The following is a 14680-nucleotide window of genomic DNA, read 5'->3' on the forward strand; positions in this document are numbered from 1 at the left end:
TGAACCTTTACACTTTTGTCCATTCTGAGGAGAAGAAAGACAACTCGTTTGTGTCCCGTTGAGAGACAGGAAATCCCTAGTTTCTCTGTGGCCAAAGTGCCTAGGGCTCTGCTCCTAAACCTGGAGACTGAATTACAGTCCAGTACCATTTACACATAGAGTCCCCTAACACACACCATTCACAAAGTGGCTCATGACCATTTACTGTAATGGTGAGGGTAGAGAAAACATTGCCCTTAAATCATTCTGATGCTCAGACTCCCAAGCCGGAAGAATTTCTGCCAAAGTAGCAGCAGGGTACTTTTCTGGATTGCTCTGCCATCCACTTTACTTTAAGTGCAAACATATTTCAGAGAAATGTGCAAAGTAAATGACATGCATTCAGCCACTATGGAAAGCCTGTGCATTAGTGTTATAAAAGAGGAGGAAAAGGAAAAAAAACAAAAACAAAACACAACTACTCAGGGACACAAGGGTAAATGACTCATATATGCCAGCAATGTAGCAATGTGTTACAGGAAATTTTACAAACAACTTTTGATTCATGGGGTTTATATTAATTAATGGAATGAAAGTTTCATTATTTTAAGGTTTTCAGTATGAGACGGCTCATTCGTGTTAACATGGGAATGTTCTCTTACCAACTTTTACACGTGTGAATAATGCCACTTTGATCATTGAATGCTTTATGAGTTAAGACACTGTAGTACAGCCATAATCGCATATAGCTTTAACAAGTCCTGTGTATACACTGATGAAGAAAAGGTCACTGAATTCGTTTTTTGATAAGCTTCTCCAGTTTGCGGATGCGTGAGGATTCCTGCTCAGGGGTTGGGGTGCTGAAGGACATAGAGGGCCCTGTGTCTGGCCCTGAGGGGGGAGTGGGTAACCTCTGTCTGAAGAGCTCCAGCATACTGCTCTGCTCACTGCGCTTCAGTCCCTGAGGATACACACATACACACACGCACAGAAATGTGAGAGAGCTACAAGCACACAGACAGACCTGCTTCGACAAAAGGACTGAACAAGGCAGCCATTCTCCATGGGCCAGTATTTCAGCCCCTGAGCCTAATTAATTTATTATTAAATTTGTTTTAAATTTAAGTGCACCTTCTCAGTTGATTATGAAGGCTCGAAAGAGTTCTATAATGGCAGCCTCTATGAATTACTGAGCATATAATACATACAGCAAATCCAGAATTCATTTAACCATTAAATAACCTCAAAATATAAGAAAAACAGCACAACTGACTTGTGCAGGGGTTTACCTTCATGTCTAGAATTTTCTGGAAAGTCTCTGGGTTGCCATCAGCAAGAAGCTTGATATAATTATCCACAAAGATCACTGATGGCTCATGAGGGGCCATGACCACCTGAGGAAGAGAAAACTCTGTAAAACTGAAGAAAAGACCGACCTTGGTCCTGTCTCACTGGTTAAATGTTCCCACATGAGCCAACTATGGCGAGCAGGAGTGCATTAGACAGTCACCAAATTGCAAACAAAGCAACACTCAGGAGTTATATTTAGATCCTTTTTTTTTTTTAACTGCGCAATTACTCTATGCTTGAACGGAGCTGAATTAGCCTCGTCGGTAATTGTTTTTGCTATAATGAGAGAATCTGGGCAAATAAGCAGTTAAAATGTTAAATAAGGCATGGGCCCATACCATGGCCCCCTTTCTTTTTTTCTCGTTGCGAGAATAACTTGTAACTATTCATTTTTTCTAACAGGGCTGGAGAACACATGGTTTACAGACACGGGGGGATATGGAACAGCACCCCCCAAATTTCTTCCCCTGCCAACCTCCATTACTACTCATGTACGCCTCGAGGGACAGGGCTCCCAAATATGTACAAGTCAAAGTTGGAAAGGCAAAATTTAACTCTGTGGATTTTGTGGAATTTTAATGACAATCCCTCCCTTCAACAAAGTGATTTACATAGTGACTGTCTGGAGACATGCCAATGAAAAGCCTTGAAGGGGCTTGTTGTATTTAGCATGTTGTAAAAGAGGGAGAAAGAAAGCAAGGAAATGTGAGTGTAAAGGAGTGAAAAAGACAGACAAACAGACAGATAGGGAGGAGAGACCTAAGGGCTGCCTTTCCATTTAGTTTCCAGAAAGAGCCGCAACAGGAGGGAGAGAGACTATGGAAAACAGACACGTCTCACCGGCTGCATGCTTGGCCTGCAACACCTTTGTTAGGTTCTCGTCTCTACTGGGTCAGGAGCAAACCCTTTCCCAGCATAGAGATCTGAGAACATCTTTAACAGATTATTCTTCGTGTTAGCTCTGTAATGAGCATCATAAGGACAGCCAAACACTAGCTTCCAACCACAGTGGGCTCACATTTCAACCTTAAACCAATGAGTGTGTCACGGAAGTAACAGTGTTCCACAGAAGTAACTCACTGATGCTCTGGAAAGACTAACAATGAAATAAAAACTGACATCAGTCCACTGAGCACAACATACACATCAAACCTTGCTAGCTCATTGGTCTTTTGAGGTTAAACAAGATTCAAGGCAAAGCAACAATATAGTGTATGGGTTGGGTTTTTTTTCCCCCCCACCTATGAAGCAGACTCTAAAGGCAAAGTACTCATAGTACAAAAGATGGGAGCAATTACCTACGAGGTACCTGGGGCAGTGCAAAGAATCATTAATGCTAACCAGATCTAAAGGTTCTCTGTAGGCATTTATTCAGCTCATCAATAGCAAAAGGAATGCGTATAATCATATTCATGACCAAGACGTCAAACAAGCTCAACACCACATAACCCATGTGCTGACACAGATCAATATCATCCAGCATAATATGAATAGAAATGCAGCTCAATGGCTAATAAAACCCACAAAAAAGCCCAATACCAAAGTAAAAAAAGCTGTTCCACTTTAAGTCCAGCCTCATAACTATATTTGTAAATTATTTTGTAATATTTAACAATTACCATCAGACATTTTAAAATAAAGCAGTATTTTAAAAAGTTTTCCTTCAAATAGATACGTCACGAAAATCCTAAAATGGCCTTGTTATTACATATCGTCTAATATATCACAGGCTAAATATAAATGAGAAGAATTTATGAGAATAAAGTCCACCAACTCACTAACACACTTCAGATATAGGTTTTGGGTACAAGTAAATGAGTTCATTTAAATGTGCGTTTTTAAAAGATTTTATTATACAGGGTGTTTCAAAAAAATGTGATAGTATTTGAGATGTAAATATCCCAGAAACTGTATAGTCTAGGCAAATGAAACTGAACAGGCTTAACGTTGAGCAATATAAGATTTATTCCTCAAAATCTGAACGAGAAATTCAAAAGGTATGTGCATTCCATGAACAATTTCACAAATTTTCAATATGTGCGCCGCCTGAGACACAGACACACACAGACCGCCTTCCTCTTTGAACTTTCTGTGCCGTGTCCAAATCTGCACTGCAGTTAGTGCATTTTTAGAGAATTCTCTCATAAATGTACACTGCACAGGTCTTGTTCGACTGTGTTCGAGCGCACTCTAACACACAAAATGTCTTTTCTTTTGCAGTGAATGCCATTTCTATACCTAAAAAGATAAAAACAAAAAATATTCAGCATAAAATTTTGATCTGTTTCCACACATGCTGTTAAAATTTGAGGTCAATTGAACGAGAATTGGCGAAGTTATTAGATTGTGAAATGATATCAAATTTTTTGAAACACTCTGTATTATAGGGCGGCACGGTGGTGTAGTGGTTAGCACTGTCGCCTCACAGCAAGAAGGTCCGGGTTCGAGCCCCGTGGCTGGCGAGGGCCTTCCTGTGTGGAGTTTGCATGTTCTCCCCGTGGGTTTCCTCCAGGTGCTCCGGTTTCCCCCACAGTCCAAAGACATGCAGGTTAGGTTAACTGGTGACTCTAAATTGAGCGTAGGTGTGAATGTGAGTGTGAATGGTTGTCTGTGTCTATGTGTCAGCCCTGTGATGACCTGGCGACTTGTCCAGGGTGTACCCCGCCTTTCGCCCGTAGTCAGCTGGGATAGGCTCCAGCTTGCCTGCGACCCTGTAGAACAGGATAAAGCGGCTAGAGATAATGAGATGAGATGAGACTCTGTATTATACAGATATAATTAGTCAAATGTAAGCAAAGAGTACAACTGCTATCCCATGACGGCAGTTCCAATGGCAGTGAACTCTTCAGACCTGGCAACACTAATACAACAGTAATTCTGGTGTAAACTGAACCTGGAAAATAAACATTCCTGTAAAAAAAAGTAGGAGCTGATATTTTTCAAACAATTTATCCTAATCTAGAGATGTCACTACTCACTAAACTTTTATCTGTTAGGAAATTGTCTGTGCTGGCATGAGTGTGCATAATTAAAGCTAATCCCAGTCCACACATCAGGAAGATCAAGGCTGAATTCCAGGCAGATGAGTAAAACAGCAGGAAGTCCCAAGGGATCCTGGTGGGTGGCAGGGGAATAGGGGTCAGAGAGAGGAGGAAAACAGGGGATTGTGTGAGCTGACTCTAGGCTACAGTAGATGTGCCCCATTACTGGGGCTTCCATCCACTTGATTTGATGTGAAATCTGCACACAAGAAAACCTGAATGAAAGAAAAACGATGAGTGATGGAAGTGAGAGTGATGCAACAGATTTTTAAAAGCTAGGAAGTTTAGTGGGAGTGTGTGTGCTTTTTCGATCATAGCCTCTTCCTGATGCTTTTTCAGAAAGTCACAGACAGACATTTTTCCCAGCAAAACTGAACCAAACCATCTAACCATGTCTTCCGGTTATGCAAGAGGAATAACCAAACCTGGATCCATGCATGTTAAAATACCTCCGTCTCTGAGGGAGAGGGATTGTGTGAGCAGCTGTTCCACTCCGAGTCATGGCCTGCTGAGCCCAGGTACTTCCTTCCTTGGGCACAGAGCTCATTAAAACAGAGGGACGTAGCCGTGAGAGAAGCTCTTCTCCAGTACACAGCCATGAGGGCCTTTATGAGCTGCTCATAAACGACATACTTTTCTACAAGAAGCCAAAGCTGCAGCCTGCAAGGTAAGGCTGTTAAAATGGGAATTCTTGGAAAATAAACTGCATTTCCAAATGATGCTTTTCATAGTCGTATACGTTATCAGTCGGCTGGACACACAAGACTGAATAAACAAAATTCTCCATAGGGACACTCTGATAAAAGGTTTATAGGTGAAAAGTAGTTTCTAAGACAAATGTAAATGATGGCGTTGTTGTCCATGTCTAAATTAATGTCTGAATCAAAATGGAAATACTTAAAACAAGGACTTTTTCGTTAAATTAAACCACTTTTTTGGGGGAGGGGGGACCTCATGAAGCTGCTTGGGAGAGAAAAAAAAATTATGAGACAAGCGTGTAAAGCTTCTTCAGGAAAACTTAAGAATTGAAAAAGTAAATAATTTGATTTGTTTAACACTTCTTGATTATTATACAGGATTGGTCAAAATTATGTCAACAGTAATGGATTATTTTTCTCCTGAATGTGTGGTGTGCTGTGACCGCTGCTGCCGTAATTGGGCCCTACTTTTTTGTTTTTGACACCCCAACAGTGACGTCAGACGTCTACTTACAGATGGTGCAACAGTACGCCACTGATGAACTTCCACTACAGATCCGATTGGCGGGGTATTTCCAACAGGATGGTGCACCGCCGCATTTTGGCCGTACTGTTCGTGTTTATCTCGACCACACATTTCCAGGTCGATGGATAGGTCATGGTGGACCACTGCCGTGGCCTCCACACTCCCCCGATTTGACACCCTGTGATTTCTGGTCATGGGGTATGGTGAAGGAGTGCATGTATAGCAGGAAAATCTGTGATCTCAATGACCTCAAGCACAGAATAAGGACTGTGGCATCATCTATTCCCCGCGAAATGTGTGTCCGTGCTTTAAATGGTACTGTTGCTCGCTGGTTTGTGTGTGTTGAACATGATGGCGAACAGGTTGAGACCATCCTGTAAATCATCTTGCACATATGATGTATGTTTTGTGAATAAATGGTTTCTACCATTTAAGGGTTAACATAACTTTGACTCACCCTGTATAATTCCATGCATATTCATCAATAGTGTTACTGTCCTCATCATTATTTTTTTTATAATAGTAGAAAATGAAGAAAATCTTTTGATTGTTAGTGTATGTATAGCTGAATTGAGGCGATTACCTTTAGAATCATCTCTGCCCGAGTCATCCCTTTGACCACTATTTTAGTGTAACTTGCTGGAGCTTTGCGAGGGACTTGAGAGCCAATGGATGGGAGGTCTAACAAAACCGTCTTCAGAGAATGTGTGTCCAGTAGAAGCTACAAAAGACAACAGCAGCCGGGGGCAGTTCAAATTAAATTAATTAGTTTTGAGTAATTTGACAAAGCAAATGACATAATGCATCACATTTAGTGGACATAATGCAGTTAAATGAGCAACCATTATTTATTAATGGCCAAACATAGGAATAAAATGAAATGAACAGTTTTAAGTAACAAAGCTGATCACTGTGGCTTTTTGTTTACCTGCTCAGCTCCAACCATACTGATGGGTTTACACCGGAACAGGTGGTTGATGAACTTTGGAATAAAGGAGCTGGAAAAGATAGATATATATATATAAAAAACTGTTTACGTAAAACAAAAGTTATTTAATAGAGTTCAGATACAGACTTGATGAACTTGATGCAGAACTGGGTGAAGTATTTGCGGGTGGCAGCCAGGTTGTCTCTGATGATTGGTACGTTCTGTTTGATATGCATGATGACAGAAGTGACGTAGGGGCTTTGGTCACCAACATGCTCCACACTCTGCCATGGCATCTGTTTATAAAGACAGACAGATAGAGACCCCACACACGCACAGTTGCACTACAAGAATTAGACCCATATCAAAACTGACAAAACACATCAGCCATTACTGTGGAATAAATAATCAGTTTGATAAAAAGAAGAATTTCTTTAAAACAGAGTCTTTAACCCACCTTGCTCATGGCTGTGAGGGCTGGGTCACATGCTGCATCCAGATCCTGAACCAAAAGCTGGATGCTATTAGAGATCACACTGCCACACAAATAGAAGCAGTTATAACTAGAGAAACATCCTAAAACCACAAAAACTGCATTATCTACAGAGCAACATGAAGATAACAACAAGCAGCAAATTCATTTGAGACTCGTATGTTGTATAAATTTAGACAGTTAACAGTTACGTGCTAAAGGTGTCCATCTCTCCTGTTAGATTAATCCTCTCCGTGAGTGGCTTGTCCACTTTCTCCTTTAGCTTCTCCTCCAGCTGTGGACAAATCACACCAAGACCCCTTTTTTTTTTTAAATCCAACCATCAGTAAAAGCTTTGCCATGTTGGAACTTCAGCTGGAGCTGTGAGTACCAGGCATCCATGACCAACAAAGAAGACAGTTCACTAAAATAAAACAGTAACGCAGACTGTGTTGAGTGAATAATGTATGAATAGTTCCTGAATATTTTCCTGAACATTCCCTTCTGTTCCACCGCTTCGTGGAATAATCCGTTTCAGCGGAATTCAGCAGTGCATTTGCAAGCATCAGAAACCAACTGATTTTGGTTTCTTGTTGCCAAAGGTATGCACAGAGTGCTCAAAAACTTGTCAATTTTTTTTGACTGTCTAAAGCATAACCTGTCTAAGTCATTCCCTTCTATATCACTAAAAACAAATCACTGATAACCTTGTCAAAGTAAAAGAATCGAAAATGTATGTATGTATGTATGTATGTATAGGCCAGATGTAAGAATGTTGTCTAAAAGACCCGGTTTTACATGTTAATTTTTGCTGTTGTAAATAAACTCGTTAATTAAGGTGTTGCTGTTTAATTTTATTGTTTCATATAAGCTAGGACTATAAAATGGTTAGGTCTACATGGTTTTAGACTACATGCTAGACATAAGCCAGATAGGCAAGCTCTTCCTCTGGTTGTGTGCGCGCATGTGCTTGTGTGTGTGTGTGTGTGTGTGTTAATTAACCTGTTGAGTGGTAGCAAGGCAGTATTCAGCTGTGCTGAGGATACTGCAAATAAGACAGAGCTCTTCTGTAGTAAATTTGGCCACTTCTGAACCTTCTTTTTCCTTTAACAGGCTGCTGATGGTCAAACCTCCACTGTTGCTGCTTGTTCTGTAACACACACACGTACTTCTATCTTTGTGGGAACACTCACTGACATAATACATTCCCTAGCCCTTTATCCTAACCTTAACCATCATAACTAAATGCCTAACCCCAACCATTACCCTAATCTAAACCTAATTCTAACCTGAACCCTAAAACTTCTCTTACCCCCAAACAGCCCTTTGAAGAAGTGAGGACCAGCCAAAAGTCCTCATTTCCCAAAAATGTCCTATTTCTGTTGGTGAAAAACATACTCCAGTCCTCAATATGTAGCAAGTACACACACACACACACCCCTCAGCAGCCCCATCACTCTCCCTTCCCACATTCTTCAATCCCACAAGAGATTTTTCTGAAGCTTATCCCCTTTAGTTTGAACTCCCAATTATATTACAGGGTGAGCCACCCACGATGGAGATTGGCACTTTTTTCTCCTTGGCAGGGCAGCCCAAAAGGCAGTCTTCAAAATGCTTTTATTCACCAAAACATTAGCCATCACCGGAGCATAAATAGCTCCAGCGACTTCATGGATCAAAAGCCAGTCATGGCACAAATAGAAGACCAAAAAACCAAGTCAGAATTACACCATATGAGGGGCCGGGTGCACCGCTGTAGGCAATCACTTACTTGGGCAGGTTCCCAGACAGGATCTTCCAGGCATACTCGCGCAGGTACTTCTGGAAGATGGTAGTGAGTGCAATCATGGGCTCGCCTGTGCTCAGCTGAGAGCACTGCACCATGCACTTTTTATAATATACAAAGAGATCTGCACAGCTGGGCAACACCGCTCCCCCTTCTTCTGTGCCTGACTTAGGGGGACCCTGCGCTCGGAAATCAGCCACAAAGCGGTCGATCAGCTCGCCGAGGTTCCTGTTACAGTGACAGACAAAAGAAAGCTGAAACGCCAACACTAATGTCATTGGCAATGTGCTGAGGTGTGAGAACTATGTGGAATAAGGAGCATATTGTGTGCGCCATCATTGTGGGTCATCCCCTTCAGCACGAAGTAACCAGATAGCAAATGCCCAAGTAAAGAATGTGGGCATTTTTCATGCCAAACAGGTCAGCCTGCACTGGAATAAAAGGAGGTCTTTGTCAAGAAAAGGTCAATCTACTTTAGCCAATGTACCATTACAAGAATAGACAAATCCTTCTTTCGAGCTCCAGCTTTGGAAGTTCTGGTGAGTAAGAAAGAGTGCACTGGAGAGTAGATGGGAGAGAAGGAAAAATGCAAACAGAGACAGAGAAACAGATCTCCTGCTATTACACTTTTCAGTGGCTGTGGTTAACATGGGAAACATTTCTGCTTCGATGGAAAGATGAAAACAGAGAAACACAGATGAGGGATTACTGAAGGGGACACAATGTGTGCAGCACAGTGACACAGTATTACATATAAATACACAGCACACACACACACACGTGATCAGGACATGAAAGCAAACCTCTTACACCAGTTTGGAAGTAAATAAAAGTCCAATTTACACCGTGATAGAAAAGCCCCTTGTAGCGAGTGTTTGTGTCATTGTCCTTGTGTAATGACTTGCACATTGCACTCACTTGTCCTGTGATTCAATGTAAACATAGAGATGAGGCTCGAAGCATTTGGAAACAATGCCATGGAACGGGTTCTCTGGGATCTTGGGCTTCTTCGGCTGAAAGCAGGAAAGCATTTCATCAACCACAAGTTTCATAAGCAGCAGCTTGACAGAATATCTGACCAGACAGACCACGAGGAAGGAAATTGCACTGTTTGTACATTTGCAACACTGCACATTTGCAAGATTTAGAAATGACAAGGATGACATTTTAAATATTGAAACAACGCTAAAAATGCACATTATCTAAATTCACATCATATCACATGATGCAAGGAGATAAACTGCTTAATATTTCACTCCTGAGTTGTGAAATCAAATTGTACTTTATGAAGCTCTTGATTGCCTGACAGAATGGTAATAAAACAGTATAAATGCTCCATCAGGCTTTTGGTGGGGTAAAACTGAACACCACATGGGGTTTGCTGACTCTGGAAGGGTTTCTCTATACATTCTTCAACCCCAGCTGCCCTTCACACAAATGTTTTAACAATCTTTGTTTAACTATTGTAGCTCGTCCTTAAAATCTTGATTCAAGTTTATACAAAGACAAACTATATGGTATAATCTGTAAGGATGGGATGAGCGATGAGGAAGAAGAGGATAATGAAAAACCTCACCCTGACCAGATCTTCATCCTTCTCTGAAACACTGTCCTCTCCTGACTCATCCTCCAGAAAGGGGTTAGTGGGCTCCAAAGGCGTCTCAGGTCTCTTCTGCAAACAAAGGAACGTTAAACTTACAAGTGAGAACCTCTCTGCCTCATTCGCTCTGGTTTTACGCTCCAGAAATCCACCGTGACTCGGATAGCAGAGCCAGAAGCATCCTGTTGGCCTTACCCCTGGGCCGTCGCTCAAGGTGCTGCCCGAGAAGCGCTTAGCCAGCAGCCCCTCGAAATTGGTGGTCCTCTGGATAGCAAAGAGCAAGAGCTTGACCTCAATCTCCCTGGCACGAGCTCGCATCAGCTTGGCCAACTCAGTCCTGGCACACAACGCATACACACACTGATCAGCAAGACCTCACATATGGAGTGGAGCTTCAGGTCAGGCAGTTTATAGAGTAAATCATGCACAGGATTAAACTGACCATAGCAACCACAGCTGCATTTTAAGGTGAAAAACCTGTCAGGGTAAAAATGAGCTCCACCTGCTCGGAGTTTTAGAAATGAATGAAGCTTATGCTGATAAAGAGGGGAGCAATGCATTCTGTGGAAATTACAGTGGAACAATATCAAACATTCTTTCCACTGACTCTCCACAGTAAAAATTTGCCCGAGAGTAACAGACACAACAAAAAGTGTTTAATCACTTCCTTTGCATATGTTTAATTACAAGATTTGTCTGGCATCTCAATTATACTTTTTTTTTTTAAAGCCCAATTTCAGTACTTTTTTATTCAACTATATGACAGGTTGAAGAACAGCAAAGAATTCATTTTAAAAACTGATGCACAGGTACCTGGTGATATGGCAGAACTCCACAGCGATACGCTCGGTCATGCACCACTCTTCAGGAAACATACGGCCGTACTTCTCCTCATAGTCCACGAGCTGACGCTTTATCCATGCGTAGCGCCGGTCAATCTTATCCAACCATGCCACCTGCATTTAAGATACGACTGTCACAATCCAGATCCCCACATTTTTCACTGGGAGTCGGATTGTGAGAACATATTGCAAACCACACTCACATCCTGGTTCTCTTGGAAGAGCACGAGATACTCAGAGAGATGCTGTCTAATAAACTTCTTGATTATTTCCTGCTTAATGCGAGGATCCAGGACATTGGCCACCCAACAGGCATCTCTGAGCACAATGCTGGGGCCTCCAGGCCTCTATTACACACATTCACATAGTTATTGAGTGTGTATGAGTAAATAATTAATTAAAACAGCAACACCAAGATAAAAATATACAGAATACAGGTAGTCGTCGACTTATGACCTATGCGACTTACGACCGATCGACTTTACGACCGTCTGGTTATGCCAGGCAAGTGTTTCCCAGCTGAGCTAGCTGAGCGTACGACAGTTTCCGCCCCAGCTCCCAGCAGCGCCTCTCGCCACGTACGACAGTTTCCACCCCAGCTCCCGGCAGCACCTCTTGCCACGTACAACAGTTTCCGCCCCAGCTCCAGGCACATGCGCAATCTCTCTCGCGCTCCCTCGCGCACTCCATCATACAGTTTCCGCCCCAGCTCCTGGTTTATGAAACGAGCAAATCCTCCTGCCAGCCCGAGCGCTGCAACAGCTGATGATGACGTAGACGACCCACAGCCAAGCACCAGTGATGCCAGCGGTCACTAAATTTTGTATTTTGCTATGTTTTACATTTGTATTTTGGTATGTTTCAAACTATTTTTCACACCTGCATTTTGTATTTTTTGTTTTGCACATATTAAACGAATTGTACTGTACGCAGTGTAGTATGCAGTGTTTGACTTAAACCAAATAATGAGCCAAGGTAATCTAATCTCATCTCATCTCATTATCTCTAGCCGCTTTATCCTGTTCTACAGGGTCGCAGGCAAGCTGGAGCCTATCCCAGCTGACTACGGGCGAAAGGCGGGGTACACCCTGGACAAGTCGCCAGGTCATCACAGGGCTGACACATAGACACAGACAACCATTCACACCTACGGTCAATTTAGAGTCACCAGTTAACCTAACCTGCATGTCTTTGGACTGTGGGGGAAACCGGAGCACCTGGAGGAAACCCACGCGGACACGGGGAGAACATGCAAACTCCACACAGAAAGGCCCTCGCCGGCCCCGGGGCTCGAACCCGGACCTTCTTGCTGTGAGGCGACAGCGCTAACCACTACACCACCGTGCCGCCCGAGCCAAGGTAATGAAATAAGAAAATGTTGATAAAATAAGACTTTAAGATGATTACAATATCATTACACATCACAATATACTTACGTTCATTTAACATAGGCCGACTTACAACCAGATCGGTTTACGACCGGTCAGTCGTAACCAAACGCAGTCGTAAGTCGACGACTACCTGTACTTTTTTTTTTTAATTGAGACACTTTTATACATGCAATCAAACATTTTCCAAATTCATTACGCATAATGTTGTATATTATAATTTTTAAAAAATGCAGTATTTTTTGGCTACAGTGCAGTACCTTTGAGCCCTGTGCAGGAAAAGCCTCATCAAAGTCAGCTAGGATTTGTGTACCTAATTCACTTTGTGCTGCTTTCACTCTACGGAGGAAGAAAGACAGGACACACAAATTTCAAAAGAGGAACCCCCAGAGGTACAGACTGGAAATCTCTTGTGCAGGATCAGCTTTTAGGGGAGGTAGGGATCTTCCTTATCACATGACCCCATAATGGAAAGGCCACTCTGTATCCGATCCTACTCCTAAACCTCTGACTTAGTGATCAGCATGATGGGTCACATGAATGAAACAGAATACATCAGAGCAGTACGTAAAAGTACTTCAGCACTGTGGGTTTTTAAAAAGGTACATAATATTCAATGCCCCTTACAAGATAAGCAGCCTCCTGCTTAACACGCGCAACTGAATCATATATTTATCGATTGAGAAATTCACTGCACTCATTTTGAGCAGGATCTGCTCATCTCTTCATGAAATGTTCAATACCTGATTGGGAAATCCACACTTGATACGAGTCATGCAGTGAATAATAATGATAACTGCTCTATAAATCATCCAGACCTACTATTGAATACTTATTTACTTGGCACACAAGAAACAAAGCTAAATTAGGTTTCTTTCCTTCAGCTTTTCTCTGCTTAGTACTGAACACCTGAAAAACAGAAAAATCATGAATAATGTGAATAAACAAGGAAAATCCGATGGGGGCAAAAACCTTTTCACGGTACTGTTTACGTATCTGTGTGTAAGCCTGGATGGTGTTTGTCAGGATACAGCCCTCCCAGCAGTGGGCAGGTTCATGGCAAGTTAAAAATGACATTAAAGAGGTTTAGGAGTATCACAGCATTGTGGACATGGGACTCCGGTTTCATTTAAAAATTGACTGTTGGTGCTGGAAGTAGCCAGATCCCATCACTGGAACAACAAGTACCTTCCAAAATAAACAAGAACAGAGAAAGAGAGGAGCCCACGTTCTCTCGCCAGGACAGCGTCTGAACTCCAGTTGGGTACATTTTTGCTAATCTGAGTCTCTCAAATATTCTAAAGACCCAGCAGTGTCTGAAGTGTGGCGGTACTCACAGCTGCTGTCCCAGATCAAACGTCTTTACCACACATTCATCCATTTCTATTTGGTGTGGCGCAACGCCTCAGAACGAAAGCATTTCATTTCTCCTGTTTCTGGAATGGAATAAATAATCCTACACTGTAGTAGGAAAAGCAGACGCATAACATCAACAACGGCTTCTATGCTAGCTCTTTCACCACAATTCATGCTCAGCATTCAAAACATGGAAAATCTTATTGTGCTCCAAAATAAATAAATAAAGCGCCACCCAAGCACCAAAGGGGGCTAATATGTTTACATTGTAAATCCCAAAAGTTGTAGCACCACCTCCTCCCACTGCAATTTTTCCATCCCCAAGAATTAAACGTCAGAACAAAGCCAGACAGACCAGCTTGTTTAATACGCTTGAATGGTTTATTATGAACACAATAAAACTCATCATTTTCAAAATAATAATTTCAGCCGTTTGTGAAAAGACGCCTGCATTGTACAAACCCCATTTCCAGAAAAGTTAGGATATTTTCCAAAATGCAATAAAAACAAAAATCTGTGATTTGTCAACTCACGTAAACCTTTATTTAAAGTACAAAGAAAAGATTTTCAATAGTTTTACTGAGCAACTTTATTTATATTTACAAAATACAATTAAGTTAGAATTTGATGCCTGCAACACCCTCAAAAAAAAGTTGGGACAGAGGCGTTACCACCATAGTGTTACATCACCTTTCCTTTAATAACACTTTTTAA

At 41.9% G+C, this 14680-nt stretch overlaps 1 protein-coding gene across 1 annotated transcript in view; it reads right to left on the reverse strand.

The window, feature by feature from the left end:
- The window catches only part of vps53 (VPS53 subunit of GARP complex), a 36992-nt gene that overhangs the window by 1113 nt on the left and 21199 nt on the right, over positions 1-14680 (reverse strand). The window contains exons 8-22 of the mRNA XM_060943969.1: positions 12871-12949; positions 11426-11569; positions 11194-11336; positions 10576-10717; positions 10357-10452; positions 9699-9793; positions 8766-9008; positions 7997-8144; positions 7207-7289; positions 6980-7058; positions 6670-6818; positions 6523-6592; positions 6178-6315; positions 1269-1373; positions 1-940 (exon numbers count right to left, since the gene is read on the reverse strand). The exon at positions 1-940 is cut by the window's left edge and continues 1113 nt beyond it. Coding sequence (XP_060799952.1) covers positions 767-940; positions 1269-1373; positions 6178-6315; positions 6523-6592; positions 6670-6818; positions 6980-7058; positions 7207-7289; positions 7997-8144; positions 8766-9008; positions 9699-9793; positions 10357-10452; positions 10576-10717; positions 11194-11336; positions 11426-11569; positions 12871-12949 — 1888 coding nt within the window. The 3' untranslated portion in view covers positions 1-766. The remainder of the gene's footprint in view (positions 941-1268; positions 1374-6177; positions 6316-6522; positions 6593-6669; positions 6819-6979; positions 7059-7206; positions 7290-7996; positions 8145-8765; positions 9009-9698; positions 9794-10356; positions 10453-10575; positions 10718-11193; positions 11337-11425; positions 11570-12870; positions 12950-14680) is intronic.

Source organism: Neoarius graeffei, chromosome 17 (genome assembly GCF_027579695.1).
Source record: "Neoarius graeffei isolate fNeoGra1 chromosome 17, fNeoGra1.pri, whole genome shotgun sequence".
Lineage (NCBI taxonomy): Eukaryota > Metazoa > Chordata > Actinopteri > Siluriformes > Ariidae > Neoarius > Neoarius graeffei.